The sequence below is a fragment of the Monopterus albus genome, unplaced genomic scaffold (genome assembly GCF_001952655.1).
Source record: "Monopterus albus unplaced genomic scaffold, M_albus_1.0 scaffold174.1, whole genome shotgun sequence".
NCBI lineage: Eukaryota > Metazoa > Chordata > Actinopteri > Synbranchiformes > Synbranchidae > Monopterus > Monopterus albus.
In genome coordinates, this window is record NW_018128054.1 from 885156 (window position 1) to 909666 (window position 24511).

A 24511-nucleotide genomic window follows, 5' to 3' on the forward strand; every position below is an offset into this window, starting at 1 on the left:
GGCAAATCTCTATCCATCACCCTTCAACTGACTAGAAATTTCCATCAGTAATAAAGCATAAGGTCTCATTTGTTCCAGAACATCAGCTTGACCTCTTACCGAGTAGGACACAATACAATACCTTAATTTGATTTTGTAGAAAGTGATGACAGTGAATGATTGATGACACAAAGGAATTCAGCAGATGTGTGTGTTAGTTTTTAATGCTGTATGTCTGGACACAGTATGCCTTTCTCAGTCTCAGTTTGGCTTTTGTTTTTTAGCTACACTTTGTGTCAAAACTGTTTAAAGAGGTTAGAGTGGTGCACAACACTGTCCTCAGGTGTGAACTGGACACCTCCGGCCTGTGTCCAGCGAAGATAGCAGAAGCAGCCATCTGGTCCAGAACATTGCCATGCAACAGTTTCTGAGTCATTTTAGCCAACTGTGATGGTTCTCAGAATGTCTTAACTATATTTAAAAAACAATCCGTATCACTTTGAATCTGTCCAACAGGGCTTGTGCATGTGAAAATTCGTTATTACCATTAAGAGTCCAGCATTCAGAGTTGTACTTGAATAAAGGTACAGAAGTTAACATACTTAGACTGATTAAAACAGTATACTGTATTATATTATTAGATTGTTAATAGTAATGTGTCAGTGGATGAGTAGCATTTAACAGTTGTAGCTGGTCGAGGTGCAGCCAGTTTTTCCTTCACTGTGCATATGTAGGTAGGGAGTTCAGTCCAGTGGTTCACACTCCAAGCATCAGGCTCCAAACTAAGGATCATAAGATACATCTGAGAAATGAGTAACAGTGAAAGTTCTGCTACTGTACACAGTGTTTTTGCATCTTTTTAAAATTTTCTCTGATCTTTTATTTATTTATTGGATCATTGTACCTTTTTGGCCCATGAACAGTTAATTAAATGAAACTCTTTAGTGGTACTGGTATCAACTCAGGGCAGCACAGCGGGGTGGGGGTTAACACTGTCGCCTCACAGCTAGAAGGTTCTGGATCCAAGTCCCAGCCAACCCTTTCTGTGCAGAGTTTACATGTTCTCCTTGTGCATGCGTGGGTTCTTTCCGGGTACTCTAGCTTTGTCCCCCAGTCCAAAGACATGTAGCTTAGGTTGACTGGTGACTCTATATTGACCATAGGAGTGAGTGTGGTTGTCTGGCTACATGTCAGCTCTGTGACAGACTGGCGACCTGTCCAGGGTGGACCCTGCCTCTCACCCAAAGTCAGCTGGGATTGGTCAGCAGCGACTTTATTCAGGAATAAGTGATATAGATAATGGATGGTACCAACTCACAGACATCAAAAACCTGTGACACTACCGACTCACAGACATCAAAAACCTGTGACACATAAATACTACATGTTGTTTAGTTTGTTTGCTTTAATCTAAAATCTTGACTAAATTTGAAACGTACCTCTCTTCACAGTGTAGTGCAGTAGAAATATGACATGGCATACAATAGAAATACTCATGTAAAGAACAACTGTCTGCTAATTGCATATAAATACATATTTAAATAACTGTACACAGTTACTTTCCTCCACTGTATATCAGTATCTCTCTGATGTATTTAACTACATTTATTATTCATCTTGGTGACTGTTGTGAAAATGTCATAATGCTGTAAAGGCCACAGTTTAAAATAGTCTACTTTACTTTGACAGCCAACATTTAAATGCCACAGCAGTGGTCATGTTTTTTTTTTCAAGGCTAGAGCTGAGATTATTAATTTATTTTAAAGTGAAAATTAGAGATAGTGAGTTGACTGAAAGCAGAATGACAACCTAAAAAGTCACACCTTGAAGATGCGGGCAGACAGAAGGATTAAATGCATGTAAAAGAAGGAGCTTGGCACGTACAGTACTCATAGCTGTGACGCACACTTAATGCAAATTAAGGCAAAGTAAAAATAAACCCACTGCCAAAACAGGATTGATCATAGGTGGGCGGACAACCTAGCAGGATAATGGATTTAATGCAGCAGCTATTGTCAACCCTGAAACAGTTCTGCATAGTATGGAGTTATGGGCGCCATAGCCGTGGTACAGAAGAGGCTGTGAGACGGTTGATGGACACGATGGGAGCGGGTCAAGCTGAATCAGTACGGAGCAGTTAGAGACTGGCTGTGTCTGCTCTAGTAACACACACAGCTCCACTCAGCTGATGACACAGCAACAGTGTTGTGTTGTCTTTGACTTTGAAGAGAGTTAAGTTTTGTGGAAGACCTGAGGTGAACATTCATGTGTATAGGGAACCGTCTCTCATACTCTCCCTTCTGTTCATCAACACAAAAACATTCAACGCTCAATATTTTAATCCGAGAGCTCCATAGACACGTGTTTCTGTGCACACAAACTAACAACTTGAACAATTTAGACATAATCGAGCCATCTCTAAAGCCGCCTTGCTCTTTTCTTCATCCAGCAATGCCATTTATCCCCCTTTCTTCTTCTTCTCTCTGTAAGTCCATCTTTCATTCTCTCTCTCTCACTGTCACCATGGTGACTACAAAGCTCACCAAAGAGCAAGCATATACCACATAATGAGAAAAATTAAATTTGAGATTTAGAAAACTTTGGCTGTACTTACGTGCTTTCCTCCCACGATGCCCATGGGTGAGTCACAGGCCTGCATGATGGAGAGCTTTTACCGAGCGAGTGAGAAAAATGATCGTTCTGCCAGCATCTTTCAGAGGTACAATTAGCATATGAGCTGCGTAACACTGCACTTTATTCCTTCTTTTCTAACCTTACACAAATTAGTAATATGATTGTAGTATGCTTTTAGTTCTTTTGGAGAATTTTGGTTACATTTTTATCTCTGGCACAAAAGTCATGAGAACAAATAACACAATGACCCAAGGAAATGAGCTCCCCAGACAAAATGTGTATGCAGGAGCTCAGAGAAACATTTTTTGTAAAAATTTCTTATTACTACTGCTGGTCTTTCCCACAATTCCCCACAATGTTTGTTTATTCTCAGGAGTTTTTTCATGGAAACGTTATGCTCTTACTCACTTTATATAATTATTTCTCTTCTGGCACATCTGTCATAAGGCAAGTTAGATAACAGAAGTGACGTGTAAATGGTAAATTCCAAATACAAAAGATGAACAGAGGGAGACAGGACGATGATTTAATACTGGACTGTAATAAAATAGTTTGCTCGGTCACAACACATATTATCAGAAGGTTTATAAGAAAGCTATTGTTAAGATTCCATCTCTAGGTCATTCCCTGATATCGCTTCATTTTCTAAATGTTCTCAATCTTATCAAAACGCCTTAGGAATAAATAGAAAGCATTAAGAGCAGTAAGAAAAAGTCAGGATGATGTTGCTGTCACACTATTGCTTTTTACCAAAAGCTCTTAAACACCAAAATTGCAAAGTTGTAGTCTCCAGGATTACCCAGTGCTGACTTTTTTTCATGTGAGTACCATTCATTTCTTCTCTTCCTGTCTCCGCTCTTCTCTTACATAATAGAAAAAAACATAATGACTGTGCTCAAATCTATTTTTCCACAAGGGCCGGACTGAAAAACACCTCCATCCTCATCAGTCTTAACAATTGTTTCCTGTGGGTGTGTGTATGTGTTTGTGTGTTTTGGGCAATTATTGCCTGACCTTTTCTTCCACCTCTCCTCCCTGTTGATTGTGAAAATAGACTTGGATTAATAATTCACAAAAAAACAGTGGGAGTTTTGACTATACTGTTGTTGCCCATGGCAGCATGAACAAAGCACGTGTTTCCATGTTTGTGTATGTGTTTATCTATTTGAGTGAGTGAGCGTCTTTGTGTTGCGGTGAACATTAGTGTGTACCAACAGGCATTATTGTATTTGAAGTATGTTTTTTAAACCAACATAAAACTGTCTGAACTTTAAGGCGGCTGAGTTCCTTTTCTCCATTGCTATTTGTTCAGTTTTTCCTTTGGATACTGAGTGGAACCGTACAATATATCATGGTTAACAGTAAATGTTGTTATTGCAACTTGTTTGAAGTGTCATCAAATATACACCAACCTGTGCAATCTCACCCTAGATCTCTCGATCCACTTCTTTACTCATGTGCCATTAAAATAATTGTTTCACATTTTGGGAAGTATTCTTATTCCCATGAACTACTGTATGTACATTTTGCTATTCACTACCTACTGGTTATGGACTAAGCTTGAGGAAATCGTGATGATGATTTGAGTGTGAAGAACACAGATTTAGTGCAGAGGGATGGTCAAAATAAAGAGAAAGAGATGGCTTTTCATACACAGCCTGGACTTACAGTAGAGTTATATACAGTAGAGATTTCTGTACAGTCTTTCAGAGTACCAGGGCATGCAGTGACCCTGATTCACCCTGTCGGTGAATTTAAACTGTGCATATAAAAGACTGACAGATGCAGTAACGCCGATGATGACTACAAAGTATGGCTGTGCAAGAGAAGTGGTGTGTCTTTTTTATTCTAACTCCTACACGCCCTTAGATACTAAATGTTCCTTCAAGCCATGTGATCAAAACACTGACCTGGGCTGATAATTTCTAACAATGGCACACTTGGTATTTAGTTTAGATGGGAAGTCAGACATTGAAGCTGTTAATTTAACTACTTAATCCAGAATAAACCTTGGCACTCACTGTACCTTAAAGCTACGGTGATGGTGACTACGTTTATTGAAGATCCTCTTTATTTTTATATCTTGCCCCTTTTCAAAATAGTCATTTGCTGAGTTCCTTTTTTCTCTCCAGTACCAAAGCTGTAATTGTGCATGATTTAGTCAAGCACTCTCATCACAGAGGACATTCTGCCTGAAGGAACCAGGTTGGCCGAGTCTGTCTGGTGTTCTAAAACACATTTTTATTGGCTTGCCCTCTGTTATGTTCTAAGATGTACAGTATGTCGCTTTTATTGTTTGACATGTTTTTTGTTTTGTTTTATAGTTTAGTTTTTATTCTATGTAAAACACTTTGTAAACCCTGTTTTAGAAAGCTGCTTCACAAAGACATTTTATTAGCCTCCACATCCATACTGCTCCATCAGATCGCCTTCCTTCATGATGCTTGTAGACCAGAGGGCAGTGTTTAATATGTTCAGACGAAGCGCTGTTAGCACGCTGCACTCTTGCACCTGTTGGATTGCCTTATTACAGGTCTATCTCCTCTCAACAGTCACTACCGATCCAAGTCATTAGACAGCAGAGTGCCTGCTTGAGAGAGCACTGGAGCAGAAAGATATAGAGAGAGGGAGGGTGGGAAGGGGAGAGAGGGAGAGAAACAGCAGATAAAGAAGGGAGAGATGAACCAGGGGCCAACTCCCACTGCCAGCAGAGGAGAGCGTCAAAGAGGGGAACACAGAGGAAACAGAAAAAGAGAAAAAGAAAAATGACTGAGGCAGACAGATGAGGAAAAATAGGCAAAAGAAACAGGAGGATTCGGGAGAATAATCTGATGAGAGATACAAAAAGATAAAGATGAAGAAAACCAAAAAAATCAGGAAAAAGGAAAAAGAAATCTGGTTCAAGAAAGAGCCTGGGATCAAATGTAAAAGACAGAGAAAGACTCACACCGATGAGATATTTGTGAGTCATGATAAAGCTGGCAAAGAGAATCAGGTATTACACTCATACACTACTTAATCAGAATGGAGGAGGAGAGAGAGTTATGGTGAAAGTACCGTAGTACTTGAGGTTAACTTGAGTGTTGGTGTCACTGTCTCCCTGAGGTGAAGAGTGCCTGTCCGTAAATATCAGCATGAATATCAGAAAAAAAAGAAGAGAAATAAAAATGAACATATTAAAGTAATTATATAAGGGCTGTGTGGTTTGGTGTCTGAGATCTAGGGACACGTGTAGCACGACCGTGTGGATGTCCCCCAGTGAGCTTTGAGCAAAATGCTTGTGGTCTCAAAAGGCACTTGGGCACCGCATATTAGAAATACAGCATGACACACAAGTTTACACTAAGCTACTCACAAGTGCTGAGTGTATTGGGATGCAGCATTCAGATTTAATTGCAATTTTAATTTGTGGTACAATTTGTTAAAAGGTGTTCTTCAGCCTCACTTTGAGTCCGATCTTGGTACTTTCCCTTTCATTGTTTTCTCTGGGCTGGTGGCAGAGCTTCTAATCTCGCTGGAGGATCATGCTCCCTTCTGTCACTCATTTTCCATGGCCAGCTTGTGCCCATCTGCACTTTTTTGGGAGTGTTGTGTATTTCTGTGTCTCTCTGTTGTTGCTGTCCTCACTCTTGCCCCACACCATACCCATCATTTCAATTTAATTCCATGTTCCATTTCGTTCCTATCCACCACACTCACAAGGAATCTAACCTGGGATTTTAAACCCTTTTGCCAGCTCGTACACTCTCTGAGGGACACAGTCGAATGAAAAATGCTTGTACTGTACCACTGTGTGCAGAGAATAGTAACGGTTTTCAGAGCACTCAGTCAGAGGTCAGGAAAGGATCTGACAGCTTTGTATTCACAGCAGTGACTCAAAGGACCAAATGACTCCTGCAAACGTCAGATTCCCTCATCGACGAGGTGGCACAATGGTGAGACAATCCAGTGGCGTTTCTGGGACACACCTACTGTTGCAGTTTCATCCATAATAAAATATTCTGATTTTTTTACCACTAGATTGCAGCACTCCTGTGAATCCACATTTATCATTAGTACTATAGATAAGTAGGGGGTAAATAAAAACTGAAATAACGTAACTGACATTTACATGCATGGTTTTTCACACACATTATATCGATAATGATTAGTCAGGAAATATGATTTTAATCGGTCACCTTTTTCATTATGTGCAAATCTCATGTTGTCTCTCACTATAAGATCATTATGGTATGTATAGTGCAACCTCTTGTTGTCTAGTATAAATATTACATCATTTAATTTAATGCAGTTTGTGCTCACAAATAAATCATTTTTAAGCAGCTTGTATGGTAAAAACTACATTAAAATTACAAATTAATATACATATAATATATATTCTTACCTATATGTTTTATTCCAAGAAATTTACAAGTTGTAAAGTAGGTTTAATAATACACCATACTCTCAGCTAATGATGAAATATTATAACTCAGTGGTTATATTAACCCATCTCACCTGAAGTGTCTGTAAACAAGTAATTAGATGAGAGTGAAGAGGTAATACATATCAAAAGTAGTGACCATACAACTGACATGTATTATCCCTTCATTCTCATCTAATTTCTTGTTTACAGAAGCAGCATTATAATGAGTAAATCTTTGGCATTTTCGACAGACAAAACAAGTGCTAATCTAGGAACAAATGGCTCTTACCCAAGACTCCAGTACCCCACACTCCCGAAGTACAAGATCCCACGAGGGACCCGGTGGTAGGCTTTCTCCAAGTCCACAAAGCACATGTAAACTGAATGGGCAAATGCACAAGATCCCTCCAGTAACCTTGCAAGAGTAAAGAGCTGATTTACTGTTCTAAGACCAGGACAGAATCCTCATTGTTCCTCCCGGATCTGAGGATTAACAATCGGTTGGATCCTCCTTTCCAGCACCCTGGCATAAGCTTTTCCAGGGAGGCTGAGTAGTGTGATACCCCAGTAACTGGAGCACACTCTCCAGTCCACCTTTTTAAAAATGGGATCTGTCAGTCCTCAGGCACTGTCCCCATCCAGCATGTGACACTGAAGAGGTGTGTCCACTATGTCCAGAGCCTTCAGCAGCTCAGGGCAATCTCATCTGCTCTAGGTGCCTGGCACTGAGGAGCTTTTTGACTACCTCAGACACCTCTACCAGCGATGTGGGATAGGCCAATTCTGCCTCCTCCTTGGAGCACATGTGAGACAGATTCAAGAGTTCCTCAAAGTGCTCCTTCCACCGCCCAACGATATCCCCAGTCTGAGTCAGCAGTTCTCCTCCCCTGCCAAACACAGCCTAGGCCGAACCCTGCTTTCCCTTTTGAGTCATCAGATTTATGATTACATTTATTTCTAATGGATGAGTTTTGTTGGTCTATTTAAGTTTAAATTATTTCCAGGGCCAAATTTGTCTGTGCACAAACTTAAATCATGATTTTCCTGCTTAGTGCACAAAGTGAGCATTCAATCAATATCATCTGCAAGTCTGCAAAATGAATAAATGGTATCCACTATAAATCCAAATTATTTTGTTCTGTAGGCTCATGTGTTTGCAATACATGATGCATAAGCACAACATTTCTCTGTGTTCTTTGAATTGACATAAAATTATTTCTTGCACTTACGGAAACAGCTGTTGTAATTGAGCAAACAATACAAAACAAGCCTGTGATGGAATTCCAGGAATCAAGACTGATGGCAGTGACAGTGAATAAATCTGTCTGTGTATGCTATGCTCATGCTGTTCTTGCTGCTCTAGGGCCTCAAGAATGATTTAGCGAGCTTTGTGCATCTATTACAGCCAGTCGTGAAAATCCCTGACCTTCTGTGTGTAAGGTCTCTGGAGCATTTCCAATAGGTTTGTCTCTCAATTCAAACACATTTTCTGGTTGAAAGGTTCATGAATTGAAGTGAGAGTGTGAGCAATGGCAGGAGGACAGTTCGATGTTTGGTAAAGAAAAGAGTGAAATACCAGGTTTTATTTACATTTATATTTACTTCCTGACTAAATGTGCACCCTCTTATCAACAAGTAAACATATAAAAAGAGGTTATGGAGCAAAAACTGTAACCCTGCTTCATTTTAACAGAATTTCCACAGTAATGGAGGCAGAGGAGAACTAATATAATTACAGCTACACATCAGTATATATTTGTAGAAGTCTGATGGTAGAGTATTGCTTTGTTCTGTGCCATACCAGCAGCATTACTGATCTATTTAATGGTCAATTTTTATTTTAGTTCTGTTGATTTAAAATCAGAAGCCCTGTCCCAGTAAATATGAAGGCAGGATTCAGGTGATCATTGTAAAATAATCAGAAATGAAACAAAAAAGCATTCAGTTTTCTAAAAAAACAAACCTGTACAATGGTGAAGTAACATCTGTGACTGCAGTAATGGAAATGTTCCTATCAGAAGGACCTCGGAGCCAAATGTAATAGTTTCCTCTCGTGTTCCCCTGAGAAACAGTGTCATTTGAGGAACATTAATTTCAGTGCACCTGCACCAGCTGAATGACTTCAGGGCCAGAGTGACTCACTGAAAAACAGCATGCTAGATGCAGGTGACTGTTTTGCTAACAATATATGACCCCTGTGTAAAATCTACACAGAAAACACAACATTTCCTCTGTCAGGTGGAATCTGATTTTTGTATTTTAACTAATTATACTGGAATTGAGAAGGTCATCAGTGGTTTAAACATGAAAATAAATTAATAGCCTCTTAAAAGAAAGCATGTGTCTGAATGAGATTTTCTTTTGACAGCAACAATACACAGAACAGAAAAATAATCTTTTCAGTCATAAGCATTATTTAAATGAAAAAGTTGCCTTTATTTGTAGCTCTGGGCATCTATGCCCCCCCAAAAATGGAATATAGCAAAACATGGTCCAATCCTTGATTTCAGTCAGAAAGTAAACAAAAGTAGGCCACTCATTTCTACTGACCATCATTCATTTAAGGTGGCTTACAACACAGAGTATAGCAGACATTTTACATTTTTATGATTCGGTTAAAAAAGGAGAACCATGTAAAATGGTCTCAAATATGCAGTTAAGCGCTTCATACACTACGTGATATTTAGCTGAAAGGCTAAAGCTAAAGCTAACAGGTCACAGGCAGCAATGGCTTTGTTCTTTTATCATTTTTTCTATCTTTTTGTGAAATCTTGAGCTTGACAGACCTGTGAAACCTTTACTGTTACTAAGCTATGCTAAACGACAACTGTTCAGGGACGAGTATAGTGAATTGTCAGTTTTTTAATTTAATTAATTTGTACATTTCTGGTGTTTTAGCATCTATTAAATGGCCACTAAAAGCAGAGTACATATCCTAACATATAAAACATAACTCTGGGTTTCAGCAAATACTATGGACAGTAGGCCTATTATAGATCAGAGCTCCTGGACTAAACTCACCAGGGGGTTTCAACATTGATCAGTATCAACAAGCGAATATCAAGTAAGTGGTCTCTCTCTAGACAGTCAATAGCACAAATCGACTGTAGAAAGTCCTGGGGGAATAAGGACTGCAGTAACAATAGCCCATTACTTCACTTTACAGTGCAGCGACTCACTCTTTTTGTCTTGTTTAGCTGTAGTTCAGTGTTTTCTCACAGGTCTTAAGGAACCTTTCTGATGCCATACTGTTTATTTATTATTGTAATCCAGCAAAAAACTGCATCTGCCAATAATTTTACTTTCATTAGTGTCAGACATAGTATGATTAATTGCAGATGTTGCCATCAGGTACATTATATTTTTGAACATGATTCTCCAACAGTATGGCATCCTTTGCACTGTATTAACCTGTAAAAACCCTTAAATCTAACACTTTATAAGTCAAATACTCTGACCCAAGTCTTATCTAGTCAAACATTAAAGGGAAATTCATGTGTTTGCATATTTTACCCCATTTGCTACAAACTGTACTATTACATTTTATACCAAACGACTCTTGGCTTCCAGGCATCTACTGGTTGCACTTAATTATAGTTCAATATGAAAAACAATTTGCATAAAAACTTCAAACATGTGATTCGTCCCAGTGGACACTCGGTTACAATCAGCTCCACCTTGTTGCTATATTCAAGAGCTTGTAGAAAACCCCAACATTTTAAATTTAAGTCTGCTACTGAGAAATGTTCCATTTATATATAGATATGTAGATAAAGGCAAGCAATAAGAACACATGTGCCACATGGTAATAGCTTCGGTTTGATGAAAAAAAATTCATTAAAAAAAAGTGTTATATGACTCTTAAGTCTCAGATATGACTTAGTTATTCCTCAGCTTTTGAAGACTTGACAGGAAAGTGCTTTCAGGACAATTCCTGCTTCCAACTGCTTTATGATGGGAAGACAAAATGAACGCTGTGGTGGTTACCTATGACACACAAGTTTGTCCAAGCTGATGTTAATATTTTACACAAACTGAAACCATCGAACATGTGGAAGGTAGGAAACCAGGCTAAAAATGTAATGCTTTGGAAAACTGCTTGGAGTTAAGATAAATATAGAGGATGAGACAGACAGTTAAAGAACTAAAAGATGCAAAGCATTATCTGTTATTTTAACCAGGCCCTCAGACATGTCTGTTGCATCACCTGTGGCTAATCTAATGTGTCGGGCTCAGCGTCCATGCAGGTCTCCCAGGGGTTGCGTGGCATGTGGGGCATAGAGATGAGAAGCAGGGCGACTCCGCTGAGGATGAGCAGGGTGAAGGAGGCACAGGCGCAGGTAAACGACCAGGAGTAGTAGTATTCAATCCAGATGGTTTCATCACTGTCAATCATGCGCTTGACAGACTGGCGCATTACCTCGACGGAAATGATGATGCACAGACCTGGGTGCCAAAACGGAGAAAATGGGTTGGAAAAAGCACCTGCTTACCTGCATTCATGAAAATTGCTCTGTCAAAACAGTTTAATCAAATGCTGTTACAGTCCCACAGCTACACCGCAAGATTTTCAGCTTTATTTTAACTATGAGTCTGACACCCATCAAAGTTTTAACACATTGTGAAATGTCAGCCCAGAGCTTTGTCAACTCTATTAGCTCCTACCACCTCTATAAACCTGTCAGTGAAAAATCAGCTTTGTCAACTCTCCCAAATTAGCTGCTTAATATTCATCAGCAAAAGAAAAGGACTGACATGCCTCATTTCAAGACTACCAAAGTACCAGACAAAGCCTTATCCGTGATTCATATTATCTGCCATATCTGACCTGCAAAGGCGAAGAACATCCCAGCAGGCCGGAGCAGGTAGTCCCGCCCCTTTCCAAAAGAGAAAATGACGCAAAAGGTGCCCAGGATCATGAAGAACAGACTGAATATGGTGATGGCTGCTGCTGAGATGTTGTACTCTGGGGAAAGAGGAGAAAGAGAGAAGAGAAAGGCGGTAAGATGGAAAAGACGATGTAAAAAGAAGTGAGGAGGCAAGAGTGAGTGCGAAAGTGAAGAGAAGTGATAGAACGAGCAGAGACAGCAACAAGAGTGAGTAGGTGCAGAAGAGGAGGTTGCAGTTATCATTTACATAATAATTGTTTCAATATTGCTCTCAGGCAAGATATGACACATATAATTAGCCTTTAAATTAGCCGTACTTTAAAACAAGTCATTTATCCAAACTGGCAATAATTCCATTTGCATGACAGATAAGCTGCTTCAGGCTTATAACAAGGTGATTAGAGCATGTCTCTCTTCCCGCCCGGCTCCCCTCCTGTCTGTTTGTCAGGGAAAGATAATCTCGTCTTTCCTTCTCAGTAACACTCCAACTGTGATAGAAATGATCCTCGGAGCATCCTATTCCATTTCAGCACCCCGACTGTGGAGCAACACCAACTGTAAAATAACCTTACACTCCGTCTCTCCAGTGGAGGCTCATTCTCTGTCTGTTTGAGGACTGTTGGTCTGGGAGGGTATACATGTGTGTGAAAGCGTCTCAGAGCTTTTAAGCTTTTCACGTGTTTAAGCTGAAACCTGTTCACTTTGTCATTATGTTATCAACGGATTTGCAGACTGTTCAGATTTATTTTTTGCATTTTATTCTGTGTACAGTAATAGTTTATTTTGCGTATCATTCTAAAATTTCATATAATGTATCATCAGTATGTGTCTTCAATGGTTTTACCATGGCATAACTGTATGCATGACAGTGCTCTATAATCGCCTGTCTTTATGAGCTTAGCTGTTTGCTCCTTCATGTGTCTGTCAGAAGCTGAAAAGGTTAGAAACAGAGATGTTAATGTTATAATAACAATCTGCTAAAACAGGGAGGATGAGAAGTAACGTGTAACATGTTCAAGTGTTTTCCCATAATTCATGTAATCCAGATGGAAATAGCATTTTCTACAAAACATAGGAAAATGAAACCTGTAAGAAATGTAAGAAAGGACAGGGTCAGGATCTTATCAGACAGAAATAGCATTTTCTACAAAACATAGCTGTGTAAGAAAGGACAGGGTCAGGATCTTATATGTGACATACAGTATATGCATCTCTTCACATGTGCTTAGATTTGTATAATGTGGGCACAGCGTGTGATGTGTCTATCTTTCCTTTTGCTTTACTACAAATGGTTTCTCTTATGCAAACAAGCTAGGATCTATTCTAACATGCATTCTGGGTGGCAATAAGGAGGCACTCACCTTTCTGGGTCTTGACTTCAAAAACTTCAGCTTCTTCCCCCGATGTAAAGTGTTTGAAGTAGGAGCAGTTTTTTGCTGCAGAGTAATAAAGTGAAAGAGAGGCGGGTGAGAGAGAGGGGGCAAAAGAAGGAGATAAAAACAGGAGGGGTTGTTTCTGTAGCCAGAGCAAATGTTAACTCTCTCAATGGTTTACATACACATACAGCATATTAGTGATTCTGGCTTAGTGTGTTTCTGTTAGCCTAAATAATAGTTTTTCATGCATTACTTCACAAAATTGAACCTTCAAAAAGGAATTCAGAATTCATCAATATAGTGGCTCCATGTTTGTGTAATGTCCCACTGCAGGTGTTCATGGCTCATAGACACAACGCCAGGCTGGATATATGCAAACCCAGCAGCTTCAACCTGTGCACCTTTAGCCAAAAGACATGTTTTTGTACTAACTATGTCAGAAAATTACATATAGCATGTCCACATAATCTCGGATAAAGCGGACAAAGATGAATGGATGGATGTCCACATCATCCTCATTTCTAAATTGGTAAAGAATCAGTGTGCACAACAGTTGCAGCTCCTCTTTGTCGGTTTGATCAGATGTAAAGTCAATTAAACACTGCCACCAAATCACCGAGCGATTCTGTCCTGCGACTAAAATAAAATGTCTTAAATGCTTCACTATCTTTCACTGCTTATTTCTCAGAAATCAGTTTACATCCACTTCAGCACAGGAATGATACATGTCTGCTCTTTGCTTGCCCAGACTCTAGTCCTTTGACCACAGTCTTCAATATAGCCACACGGAGAAGAACGATTCTCTGGCGCAGTCATTTTCCATACATCCATCTATCTCTTTGCTGTCTCTAAGGGCACCTGGGCTGAGAGGGAGGGGTGGGGGTGTAAAGGCCAAGTGAGCGACTCCTCTTTCTTCCACTGACCATCCTTTCTCACTAAGCTTAAACCCATAAAGCAGACAGGTGCTTCCTCTGTCTACACGGTGCACAATGTTTGTGTATTACATCTGTGCGTGTGGTTACACATACTATGTGTATGTATGTGTTTACCATGCAACAGAGGAGGAGATTGTTACTGAGAATGAGAAAAAAGTCACTAAAAAGGTAACCTAGCAACAGGCTGGTGAAGGTCTTGGCTAGTCCTATCAATTTACCCATGTAAAGGCATATCGAGAGGAGTGTGTGCATGCATACGTGTGTGTGAATGTAAATGTGTGTAATACTATGCGAGCATGGGTGTGTGTGTTTTGAGGGATGAACAGGCTGGTGATAGGTATAACTGGAGGTGGGGTTACAGAGCAGCTGCGCTCTGAAAATATATTATTTTCATTAGTTTTTTCCCATTAGGTGTTTTTACCTCTGAGGCTAATCTAATTTAAGATATTATGTGTTTGAACGTAGCTGTAAGATTTACTTCATTTTCTAAGAAGGCTATCCGCTCACCACACAAAGGCAGAAAGTACTTTGATATATACTGAAGAGGATTTAATAGACAGAGCCACTTTTGATTTGCTGGAACCTACTTAAGGATAATGTAGAAAGTGATGAAAGAAAACAAGACTTTTCATTGATTGATTGATTTATTTTTTGTAGTTAATAATTGACTAGTTGCTTGACAACTTGCTGTTCCTATGCTGGGCAGGCTTTCCATTCTACCATGAAACTTATGCAACAGTGACAAAATGGTCGTTTTTTACTCAAAATTTGCACTAAATTTTAAACAAAGGTTCTTCTGTTTGACAAAGAAGAAAACAAAAGCAGCATTTACAAGTGACAACTGTGCCTTTTACATGATACCTTTTGTTAGTAAGTTTCATCAGCTGTAGCTAACTGCTTAACCTTGTGCTAACACTAAAACGTCATAGGTTGGTATAAAATTAGTTATCCCTATTATTTTATTTTAGCTGTAATAAACCTTGGATGGCTTGAAAGTTTACTAAAGAAAAACAAAGAGACAGACATAGCGTCACAGTTTCAGCCTGGGCCCTGTTTCCACTGCACCTTTGCTCTGTTGCTCCCTGCTGCGCCCTCACTCACCTGCTTTTCATCAGTGTAATTATCTCCCAGCACACTACAAGACAGCAGTCAGCCAGATTGCCAGATTCTCACATTGTTCTTTGATAATGACTATCCAGCATTTCTCTTTGTGTTTGTTGCCTCTGCCTGCCCTTCTCTGAACTGTTGTCCTATGGTGCTTGGACTCGGGTTTGTTCCTAGAACTGGTCGGTTGTCTGCCCCCGTCTACTCTGTCAGCGTGCCTTAGTTCTCACTGGTGTCTGTTTTGTCCCTGACCACGAGTGAGAACTGGTGTTCTGTTGAGGAAATCTTCTGAATTACTTACCTCATGACACTTGCACCTGCAAAGGCTATTGACGTCCCCTGATTGTTGTTTGAAGAAGTCAATTCTGCTTTACTGACCTCTGAGTCTGAGAAGTTACCTTAACTTACCTGTGAACCTAATGTTGCATTTCTGTAGTTTGTTTTCTTGTGTTTTTGGCTCTTGTTTGGTTTTTGACACCAGTCTCCACCTTCTTTATACAGTACATGGACTATACTCTTATTATAACTCCATGCTCACTGTTGAGGTATGTGGTAAAATCCATAGCTTGATGTCTGCTGTTCCTATGGTTACCAGGCCACGACTGTGGTAGATTTAATGAACGGTAAGTTAAGCTTGTTTTAATGATTTTGCTAAATGTAGTCCAGCAATTTCTACATCATCTTTGGCAGAATCAAAACTGTTTGTGTGTTAGTTTAACGTGTTCAAAATTTGCCAAATGCTCAAAATGTAGGCCCTCGCTCTTTTACAAAGGACAACAAATCGTCTTTGCTCAGTATTTATCTGGGTGCTAGGGAGGAACAGATGCACAGGTGTGAATCATTTGAATTTTTTTGTCACTGCCACGCTTGGCCAAAAACTCACAAAACTAACTATTGCTGGCAAGTTCTGTCTTTCCAATACAGTATTACACTGGTGGAGTTTTCTTGTTAAAAGCATTTTTTTGCTTTTACCGATATCAATACAGCAGAAACACACTGCCCAAAAAAGGTTTAAAACAAATCAAATCTGTATCATAACCCTAAATGGTGAGCATTCAGTGTGGAGGCGGACATCTGGGTGCGTATCATTGACCTTGCAGTCTGGCTAATGATGAGATTTAGTTCTGGGGGGACAAATGATTAAAACGAGGTGTCGCCTGTCATTTTAGTTTCACCTCTTACCGTTAAACTCTCTGTCTTTGATATGCAGCTTCTCCTTTGCCCTTTACTTCTCTCCCTTCCTGCTCTTTCCACCTGTCATCTAAGCTTTCATTCTTCTTTCTGTTTCTTGTAGCTTTTCTTTTTCCTTTCTCTGTATTCGTTTCTCCTTCCATGCACTGTCCTTTTATCCATCAAAGTTTTGAGGACACATGAACTAGCACCGAAAACAAACTGAATTATTATGCTGTCCTAAGTGCAGTCACAACTTCATGGACAGTCCACATTGTGCACTGAAAATAACTTCTTTTGTTATAGAAGGTATTTTTTAAGCGATGGAAGGGGGGCTGTTCGTTTTCTAAGCCACACAAAATGACCGGCTAATTCTGGGTCAATGTGAATAGGATGGGTGGTGGTGGTGGTGGCATTTGAATGGCTATTTCAATAGGAGCTCTGATAAGTGAAACACAACAGCACAGGAGAGTCCTCACAGCCCTCGTGATCCTGTACATGTGTTTACAGTATATGTACTGTATGTTTGTGGCCTGACAGTTATTGCTCAATTCAAAACACAAAAAGTCTGAATGTCATTATCGCAGTCATCGCAGCATCACACTCTATCTCTGAATGTTTTTCATTTTATGCATTGCAGATTCACATAATGGAAGGGATTCATTCATATTCTGAGCCTTTAACTTGTTTTCTGGATGGCAAATCAATGACTTGCCTCCATAGTTTTGTTTCTGCACTAAAAGCAGGAACTTGGCAGACTAGAGACAAAAGTGACTGAATGAAAATAGTGGCTCAAGGTGACACAAGTGCTTTTGAGGGTATGAATTGGGGTCACCAGCAGTGTGCCACTGAAAGAAGCAGAGGAGGGAGGCATTTTATTTAAAGGTGTACATACTCTGGGGCTAACCTCTTTCCACCATAGAGCTGGGAAATGTGTTGGCTGACCACTTGGAAACAATAAAACATCTCAGATAATAAAAGCTGTTCCCCCTTACTTCATTGCACACATACATGTAGGAAGTTACACATGCACAGCACACAAATACACCATTTCTGCTCTTTATTTCCCAGCCAAGCAGCATGATGTGATCCCGGTTTGTCTGATTTTTACAGCACTCAAGCTGTCATGTGTCATTTGCGGGAAGCTAATTTCAAAAGTCATTTGGGTTCATCTCTGTTGCCGTTGTTATGCAACCCTTTCACAAAATCAGTGTAATTGTGACTATATGAAAAAGTGTTTGTGTATGTGCCTCTTGACAACTAACTCCCTCTCTGTTTGGGAAAATGCAAATGCATGTTATTAAGTCCAATCACCACAGCTTGCTTGGGTGTACTGTTCATCAAGGATGTAATCTGTTATAGTGCACTCTCGAGCGCTCAACACTCGACCTGCAGCACACAATAAAGTGAGAAGCAGAAAAGTAGCTCTGCTGTAGCAATGTTAGCCGTTCAGCCACTCCATTAGGCTCTAAACTCACTGGACACTTACTTATCTGAAAGCTGTACTAGAGCTCTGTTTCCCTCCAGAGCCTCACAGTCTTATGCACCTTACATTTTACTAGTAAGGATAGATGCTGAGTGTGTTTCGCAACACCTCCTTGTTGCCAATTGAGCCGAAGTGATCTAAATATGTGTTCAGAACCAATGGCATATAATTATTGTACATATTGGAAATAGTCAAAATTACTCCATGATCCTTGTCATGAGAGGTTATTGTTGTTACCTGGCTGATTAAGTGCAAATACTGGCTTCTTTCCAAAAAAACACACATAGAAGTGTGCAGTCCAGTCAAGCCTTCAGTACTTCAGTCACTCTATCAAGAAAGAAGCAAACCTCTGAGGTGAGACAGTGGCTGTATTTCTCTCTTGTTCTCCCTTTTATCAAACTACACTAACCTGGCAGACTGACCAGTAGAGAAGGGACCTGTCATTAAGAGAAAAAACCTTTTAGACACCTTTCCTTGGCCAATGGAGGACTGACAAGTCTGAATTTAGCCTTTTTCCCCACAAGCCTTGGCTTTGACTGCAGAAAATCACTTAAATCTGCCTTCAGAAAGTACTAGCATTTCACACAATGCCATCCCCACAGAGACAGCGTAGAGGCATTGTGACCCATAGCCACACTCACTGATCCATCTGTAACAACACCAGGACCACAAATGGGTATAACCGGAAATATTGGGCCTGGCATGGGAGCAAGCAGTGACGTGCCAAATCCCTAGACATTTACAGGTGACGTCAGAGAATGGCTTGTTTCTCTCATAAACCAAACATAGAAACACCTCTGTGGTTGTGACAATGTAGACAAGGGGGGTCTCTGACAAAACGGTGGGCATTTCTTACCACACAGTTTGACAGATGGCAGCAGGGTGGAGCCCTGTGCACTGAGCACCTTTGCTGCACAGAAAGGCGAGATGTCGACAGGTTTATTCTGTCAGATGGCTCCTCTCTAGTTGGTCAGTCATCTCTATTTCAGGTTGTGTTGAGTATCAGTGAAGCAGTTGGGATTCTGCACAATGTTTTACAACTGCTGTCAGACTGTGGAAGTAGAAACCAGCTCATTCATCATATCGGAGTTGTGAGTCTGTCAGCTACAGTATCCATTTCCTTCATTCTACAGACGACTGACTTGTCCATGAGGGGAAAAAATCTAGCTAGTTCATCTACTTGTCTAAAAAAACCCAGAACAGATAGTTCTATGCGATGTTATACCAAGAATGTGTTCTGGAGGCCCTCGATGGGCCCTCATCACATTTATGTGGCAGGCAGCTGTCACACCTCTGCTCTGTCTACCTCGTTGTCTACTGGGGTGCTTTTTCTGGTTTCACAACATGCAATACATAACATTTAGCACATTTATCACTTCACCTCAGGGAAAAGCCACCCCTCAAATTGGACACTGTACGAGTATAGTGCCGACTTCTACTTTCATCCCAATCCCGTTCATTCCTCATGAGCCTCCCGGGTGAACTCTAACTCATGAGCTGGAGCAGGAAGCCACACTTCATTAAGGCCTGTACTGATTCTCAGGTGCTGAAGTTGGAGGCTAAGTCAGTGACAGAGTCAGAGTGAAATCTCTCTGTTAAGCTGCAAGGCAAGCACACACAGCCAGAGGCCAGCGAGACTCTGTTTACCCCAAGGCTGGCTCTGTTCAAAGAGAGACTGTAATTACAGGTACCTGGCTATTTTAGAGAGGTAGACTTTGAAAAGCAAGGCAAAATGCTTTTGACTGAGCGGAATCATTTACAGTGTTAAAAACTGCTCTCTAGACAGTCATACTTCTGGTTTGATCAAAGCCAGCATCAGATCTGCTTTGACACTGTGAATCATACTGAACATGATATGTAGATGTTAAATAGCATCTTATGATTTTACATTTCAGTACAGAAAGAGTCAAACAGGATGCTGACACATGTAACACTTCCTGTTGTGTGTTGAGAGATCAGCTAATAAAAGATGCCAGAAAAATGAGAGAAATGGGAGTTTAGCTTATGTCTTGTCTGCCATGTGCCCAAAGAGAACCGATTCATGTTTCTGTCATGTTAAATCAGTTATAGCTGCAGAGTCTTCCATTACGCACTTGACTTCGGCTGTTTGAGTGTGCTTAATTAACAGTCTGTCCTGAGACTTCCTCTGCCGAAGATAATGATGGTTCAGTGAGAAGCTGGACACAGAACTGTGACACATTCAGTCCAAACAAGCAATCACATGTGTGCTTGTCTGTGTGTGTGTGCACGCCAGCATACAAGCTGACATGTGCTTTTGTGTGTGAGAAGGGAGAAAACAGAAGAAGAGACGGACGCAGATGGAAAAGTGAGAGAGCACAAGTAGAAAACAAAGCTGACCAAAGTTGCTGCTGACACTGATACTTCAGCTTCAGACTCCAGCCCCTTCTTTCAGTTCTCTACTTCTACTAAGATATTTTTTTAAAATGATTTTCAGCATATGAATGATTTTTAGTTTTATGTCAAAGCAGCCATATTTAAATATGTGTTGTCCCAAGATTTATGGAAAAATGAAATGCAGTTTACCTTGACTGTTTCTGGTACATGTACAAAGAATAATGAAAATTTTGATGTTAAGTTCAGATTTAAAACCCACATACAATATTTCCAAGTCAAGGCTTAGTTCTACTGTAACTGTGATACAAGTTGGTAGATGATAGCAGACAAACTGCTCTGACTTGCATGTGCGTACAGATTCATACTGTAATGCAGAACTGGAGCACAACTAATTTTTAAAGGTTTCGATTCGCTTTCTACCGACAGAAAAAGAAGTCTAAATCTGGCACAAGAAAAATTTCCCACTCTAACTTTATATCCAGGATTATTTCAAGTAACAGAGGCTGTCAGTGCAAATGATAACACATAGAAATCCTTAGCCCGCACATTTTACATCTAATTCAGAATATATTAAGAGTAAATATGATGTTTGTCACCTTGACATGATCCTTAACTCAAAGTACAATAATAGATTATCAGGCAGCAGGTTTTCATTCACCAGCAGTAAGATTAAGGAGCTCCATACCTCCAGGTAAGCTGATGGGGCCACAGCCTTTGCCCTGGGGGTCCGCCTCCACGATAAAGATGCTTTTCTTGCAAAGCCTCCAGAGGCCAAAGTGGGCCGCCTCACAGGTGGCGTTGAGTTTCTCCACCCGTGGGCTGAGCACGGCCCAGTGGTCAGTCACCACCGCTGCCAGCATCGACGACATGCCCACCATGATCACCACAGATGTGATTTTCACCTTGGTTGCCTGCTCCTCAAACATGTTACTGCTTGATGTGTGTGTGTGTGTGTGTGTGTGTGTGAGTGCCTATGTTTGCACGTGCGTGTGACACAAGTAACAAGTGCACGAGTGTGTGATTGTAAAGCCTGTGAACGACGGTCAAGGTCGTCGTTGTCTTGTTTGTCTTCAGGCCCTGACGTTGGCGCTGGATCCGGAGGTTCCCTCGTCTTGTCTACAGCTTCACCACACCTCTGACGTCCTCTCTTCTTTCCTGCTCTCCTGTCCACGGCTCTTTCTTTCTCTTTCTCTGCCTTGTGCCTGGTGATTGGTAAAAAGGGGCCAGATAACAGTGCCCTAGTTTCTACCTCTCTCCACTCTTCCTCGCCCTCCCTAGCTGCCTCTGGTGAGCTGAACCTCGAGTTGAAGATGTACTGGGAAGTGCTAACTCCTATTACAGCTATTACAGCTATTACTTGACCATTCGCAAGGGTCGAATCAAGACCAGACTTTCATTTAGTTTAGACACAGACTGAAATTTTCAGTGATTCACTTCAAACATAAACAGTCTAGTGATAACATCTGGAATGTTTTGACAATCCTAGCTGATATTTCATTGCCATGCCAATACTGATGTTATCAATCCATCGTTTATCTGGAACATTCTGTGCCACATCTCTTTCATATCTCCTTTCTTGCTCCATTGTCTTAGGCTCTGTGTGCCAGGGGAGATTTCCTTTATTAGTTGTAATTTGAATGAGCTGATCTACTTTCTCAGCCAATCAGCAGTCAAGGTTTGAGACAAGGGTCCCACCTGATGCCAGCAGCTGATCCAGATTGAGATATGAGGCTTCAATACAAAACCACTGAAAGATATATTTGCAAAATATTCAGTTTATACAGCTTAAATATGTCTTACTAGGTAGCAAAATACAATTTTCCCTTAAGAACTTTATACATGTTTGGCTTAATGAATCAGATTTATGAATGTTCCTGAATATATATTATAGTAAAAGACTTGTGAAACTCTACAAGCAGCTGTCATAGTGAATGCTGCACATGCTGTTTTGTTTTTTATTTTATAAACCAACAATCTTATCTCTGAATATATATTGAGATAATACAACAATAAGAATGCCTTTGATGACTTCACTAAAAAAAAGGGCATCACACAGTTCGAGGAGGAAGAAACTATAAAAACGTGATGCAGCTCTGAGGCAAAATCAGCCCGTTCCTTATGAAATACTCGAGTAAATGGACATGCTTTTTATAAATTGCCGTGCCCCACTTGAGACAGGACTCTGGCCCATTTTCAGCCTTGACAACGCTCACACATGCTCTGAGGTTTTTAACACATGAAATGGCAAGACATTTAAAGAAAACCGAGTGGAAAAAGGGGAAAGTGTTTTAAGAGAAAGCAAGACAATGGACTTACGTGTGTCTGTTTGAGTAATAGTATAAAACGGCATGCCAGTTACACAAAACAGGCAGTCATGTTTGTGTGTGTAAAAAAGGGAGAGTTGGACAGAAACACCACGGCAAAGATGATATGTCACACTTCTTAGAAAACAAATGTACCGTGGGAGAACCAAAGTGCTTCCTGTGAACGCCATCAGTACCTAGCTGAGCCAGAAAAATGATCGTCAAAGAATGATCATCTCACTCACTAGCGTAAAAAACAGAAACCCACAGTGGGGATTGATAGGAGATGAGAGACATTTGTATTCATTATCACATTCCATGTGGATGCATTTGCAGCAAAACCGCTTTTGTTCCCAGAGGACGAGTCACCTGCTGAGGCTGAGAGAGGGACCGCTTGTCTCTGAGTGTATAATAATAGCATCGTTTGGTGAAGCCTGTCTTACTGAGTGACCCTCTGACCTGTTTCATTTGCTCATGGTTCTCTGGTGACTGTCGAGGGACCAAACACCTCACAGCTGCAGAGTTTCCAGGCAACAGCCAGCAGTGTAGACGACAGTGGCAACACCTCCTTGTGGTTCCTAGAGTCCACAGAAGCAGAGCCTTTAGCTATCAAGCTCCTCTCCTATGGAACCAACTCCCAGTCTCAGTTCGGGAGGCGGACACCCTCTCTACCTTTAAGATTAGACTTAAGATGTTCCTTTTTGATAAAGCTTATAGTTAGGGCTGGATCAGGTGACCCTGAGCCTTCCCTTAGTTATGCTGCTATAGGCCTAGGCTGCTGGGGGGCCCCATGATGCTCTGAGTTTCTCCTCTCCTTTCCTCTCTCTCTATGCTTCTATATGCCACCATTACCCATCACTAACTTTGTATCTCCTCTCTCCCGTAGTGTGTCCTCTCTCTCTCTAGAAGGCCGCCCACCAAGAGCCGGGGTCTGTCGGAGGTTTCTTTCGTTAAAGGGAGTTTTTCCTCCCCACTGTCGCCAAGTGCTTGATCAAGGGGGATTTGTTGGGTTTTCCCTATGTAATAATATTGATAACAGTAAGGTCTAGACCTTACTTTGTAAAGTGTCCTGAGATGACTTTTGTTGTGATTTGACGCTATACAAATAAAATTTGATTCGGATTTGAATTTGACCTCATCTATGATACAAGAGTGTCGTGCTGGAGGGATTGCCTCATGTCAACAGAGCAGGGAGGACAAACACTGACAACGCATGACCAGAAGGCATGAGACTCATTGCCTCTCACTGGATTGTTAACATTATCAGAAATATCAGTGTTACAACCATGACAAAAACATAAAAAATACTTCTGCTGAAATCAGGATTGACATGCCCAACCTCATCAGTGATTAACTTCAAATATGGGTGCCAGCTTCCCTGTTAGAATTCTTATTTCAGGATGAAAAACAACCTTAATTGGTGGCTAATTTTACCCATAGCAGAATAGATTGCATAGCCTTCAGAGGGACCCAACAGTATTCATTTGCTAATGACAGGCAACATAACTCAAGCTAAATTGGATTACCCATGCCTTGAGGCCACCTCTATGAGGGTCATGTAATATTCTTCACTAACACAACGGGATCTGTTATATTCTCACTCATTTGACCTGTTCTAACAAAAACTGTCAATAAAAGAAGCAGAGATTAGGTGACGTGAGGCAGCAAGATGTGAGTTAATAAGCACAGATTGAAGAAAAATTAAATTAGGTGGAAGTTACCAGGGCTGATGTAGCTACTGTACTGTAGCATCAGCCACTACTAGCAAAAGATCATATGCCAAGGTGTGATTCATCTTTTAGCAAAGGAAATCTCACCAGCAACTGTATAATGGATAACTATCTGATTGATGGTTCTACTTTAATCAGGAATGAA

At 40.6% G+C, this 24511-nt stretch overlaps 1 protein-coding gene across 1 annotated transcript; it reads right to left on the reverse strand.

Annotated features, from left to right (window-relative positions):
* Nucleotides 1-9433: 9433 nt before the first annotated feature.
* cacng1b (calcium channel, voltage-dependent, gamma subunit 1b) lies at nt 9434-21657 on the reverse strand. Its single transcript, XM_020616342.1, has 4 exons — nt 21019-21657; nt 13269-13343; nt 11847-11984; nt 9434-11464 (listed from the first exon to the last, which is right to left on the reverse strand). The coding sequence occupies exons 1-4, from the start codon at nt 21257-21259 to the stop codon at nt 11232-11234; spliced, it is 687 nt and encodes a 228-aa protein (XP_020471998.1). The 5' UTR covers nt 21260-21657; the 3' UTR covers nt 9434-11231.
* Between the last annotated feature and the right edge of the window lie 2854 nt (nt 21658-24511).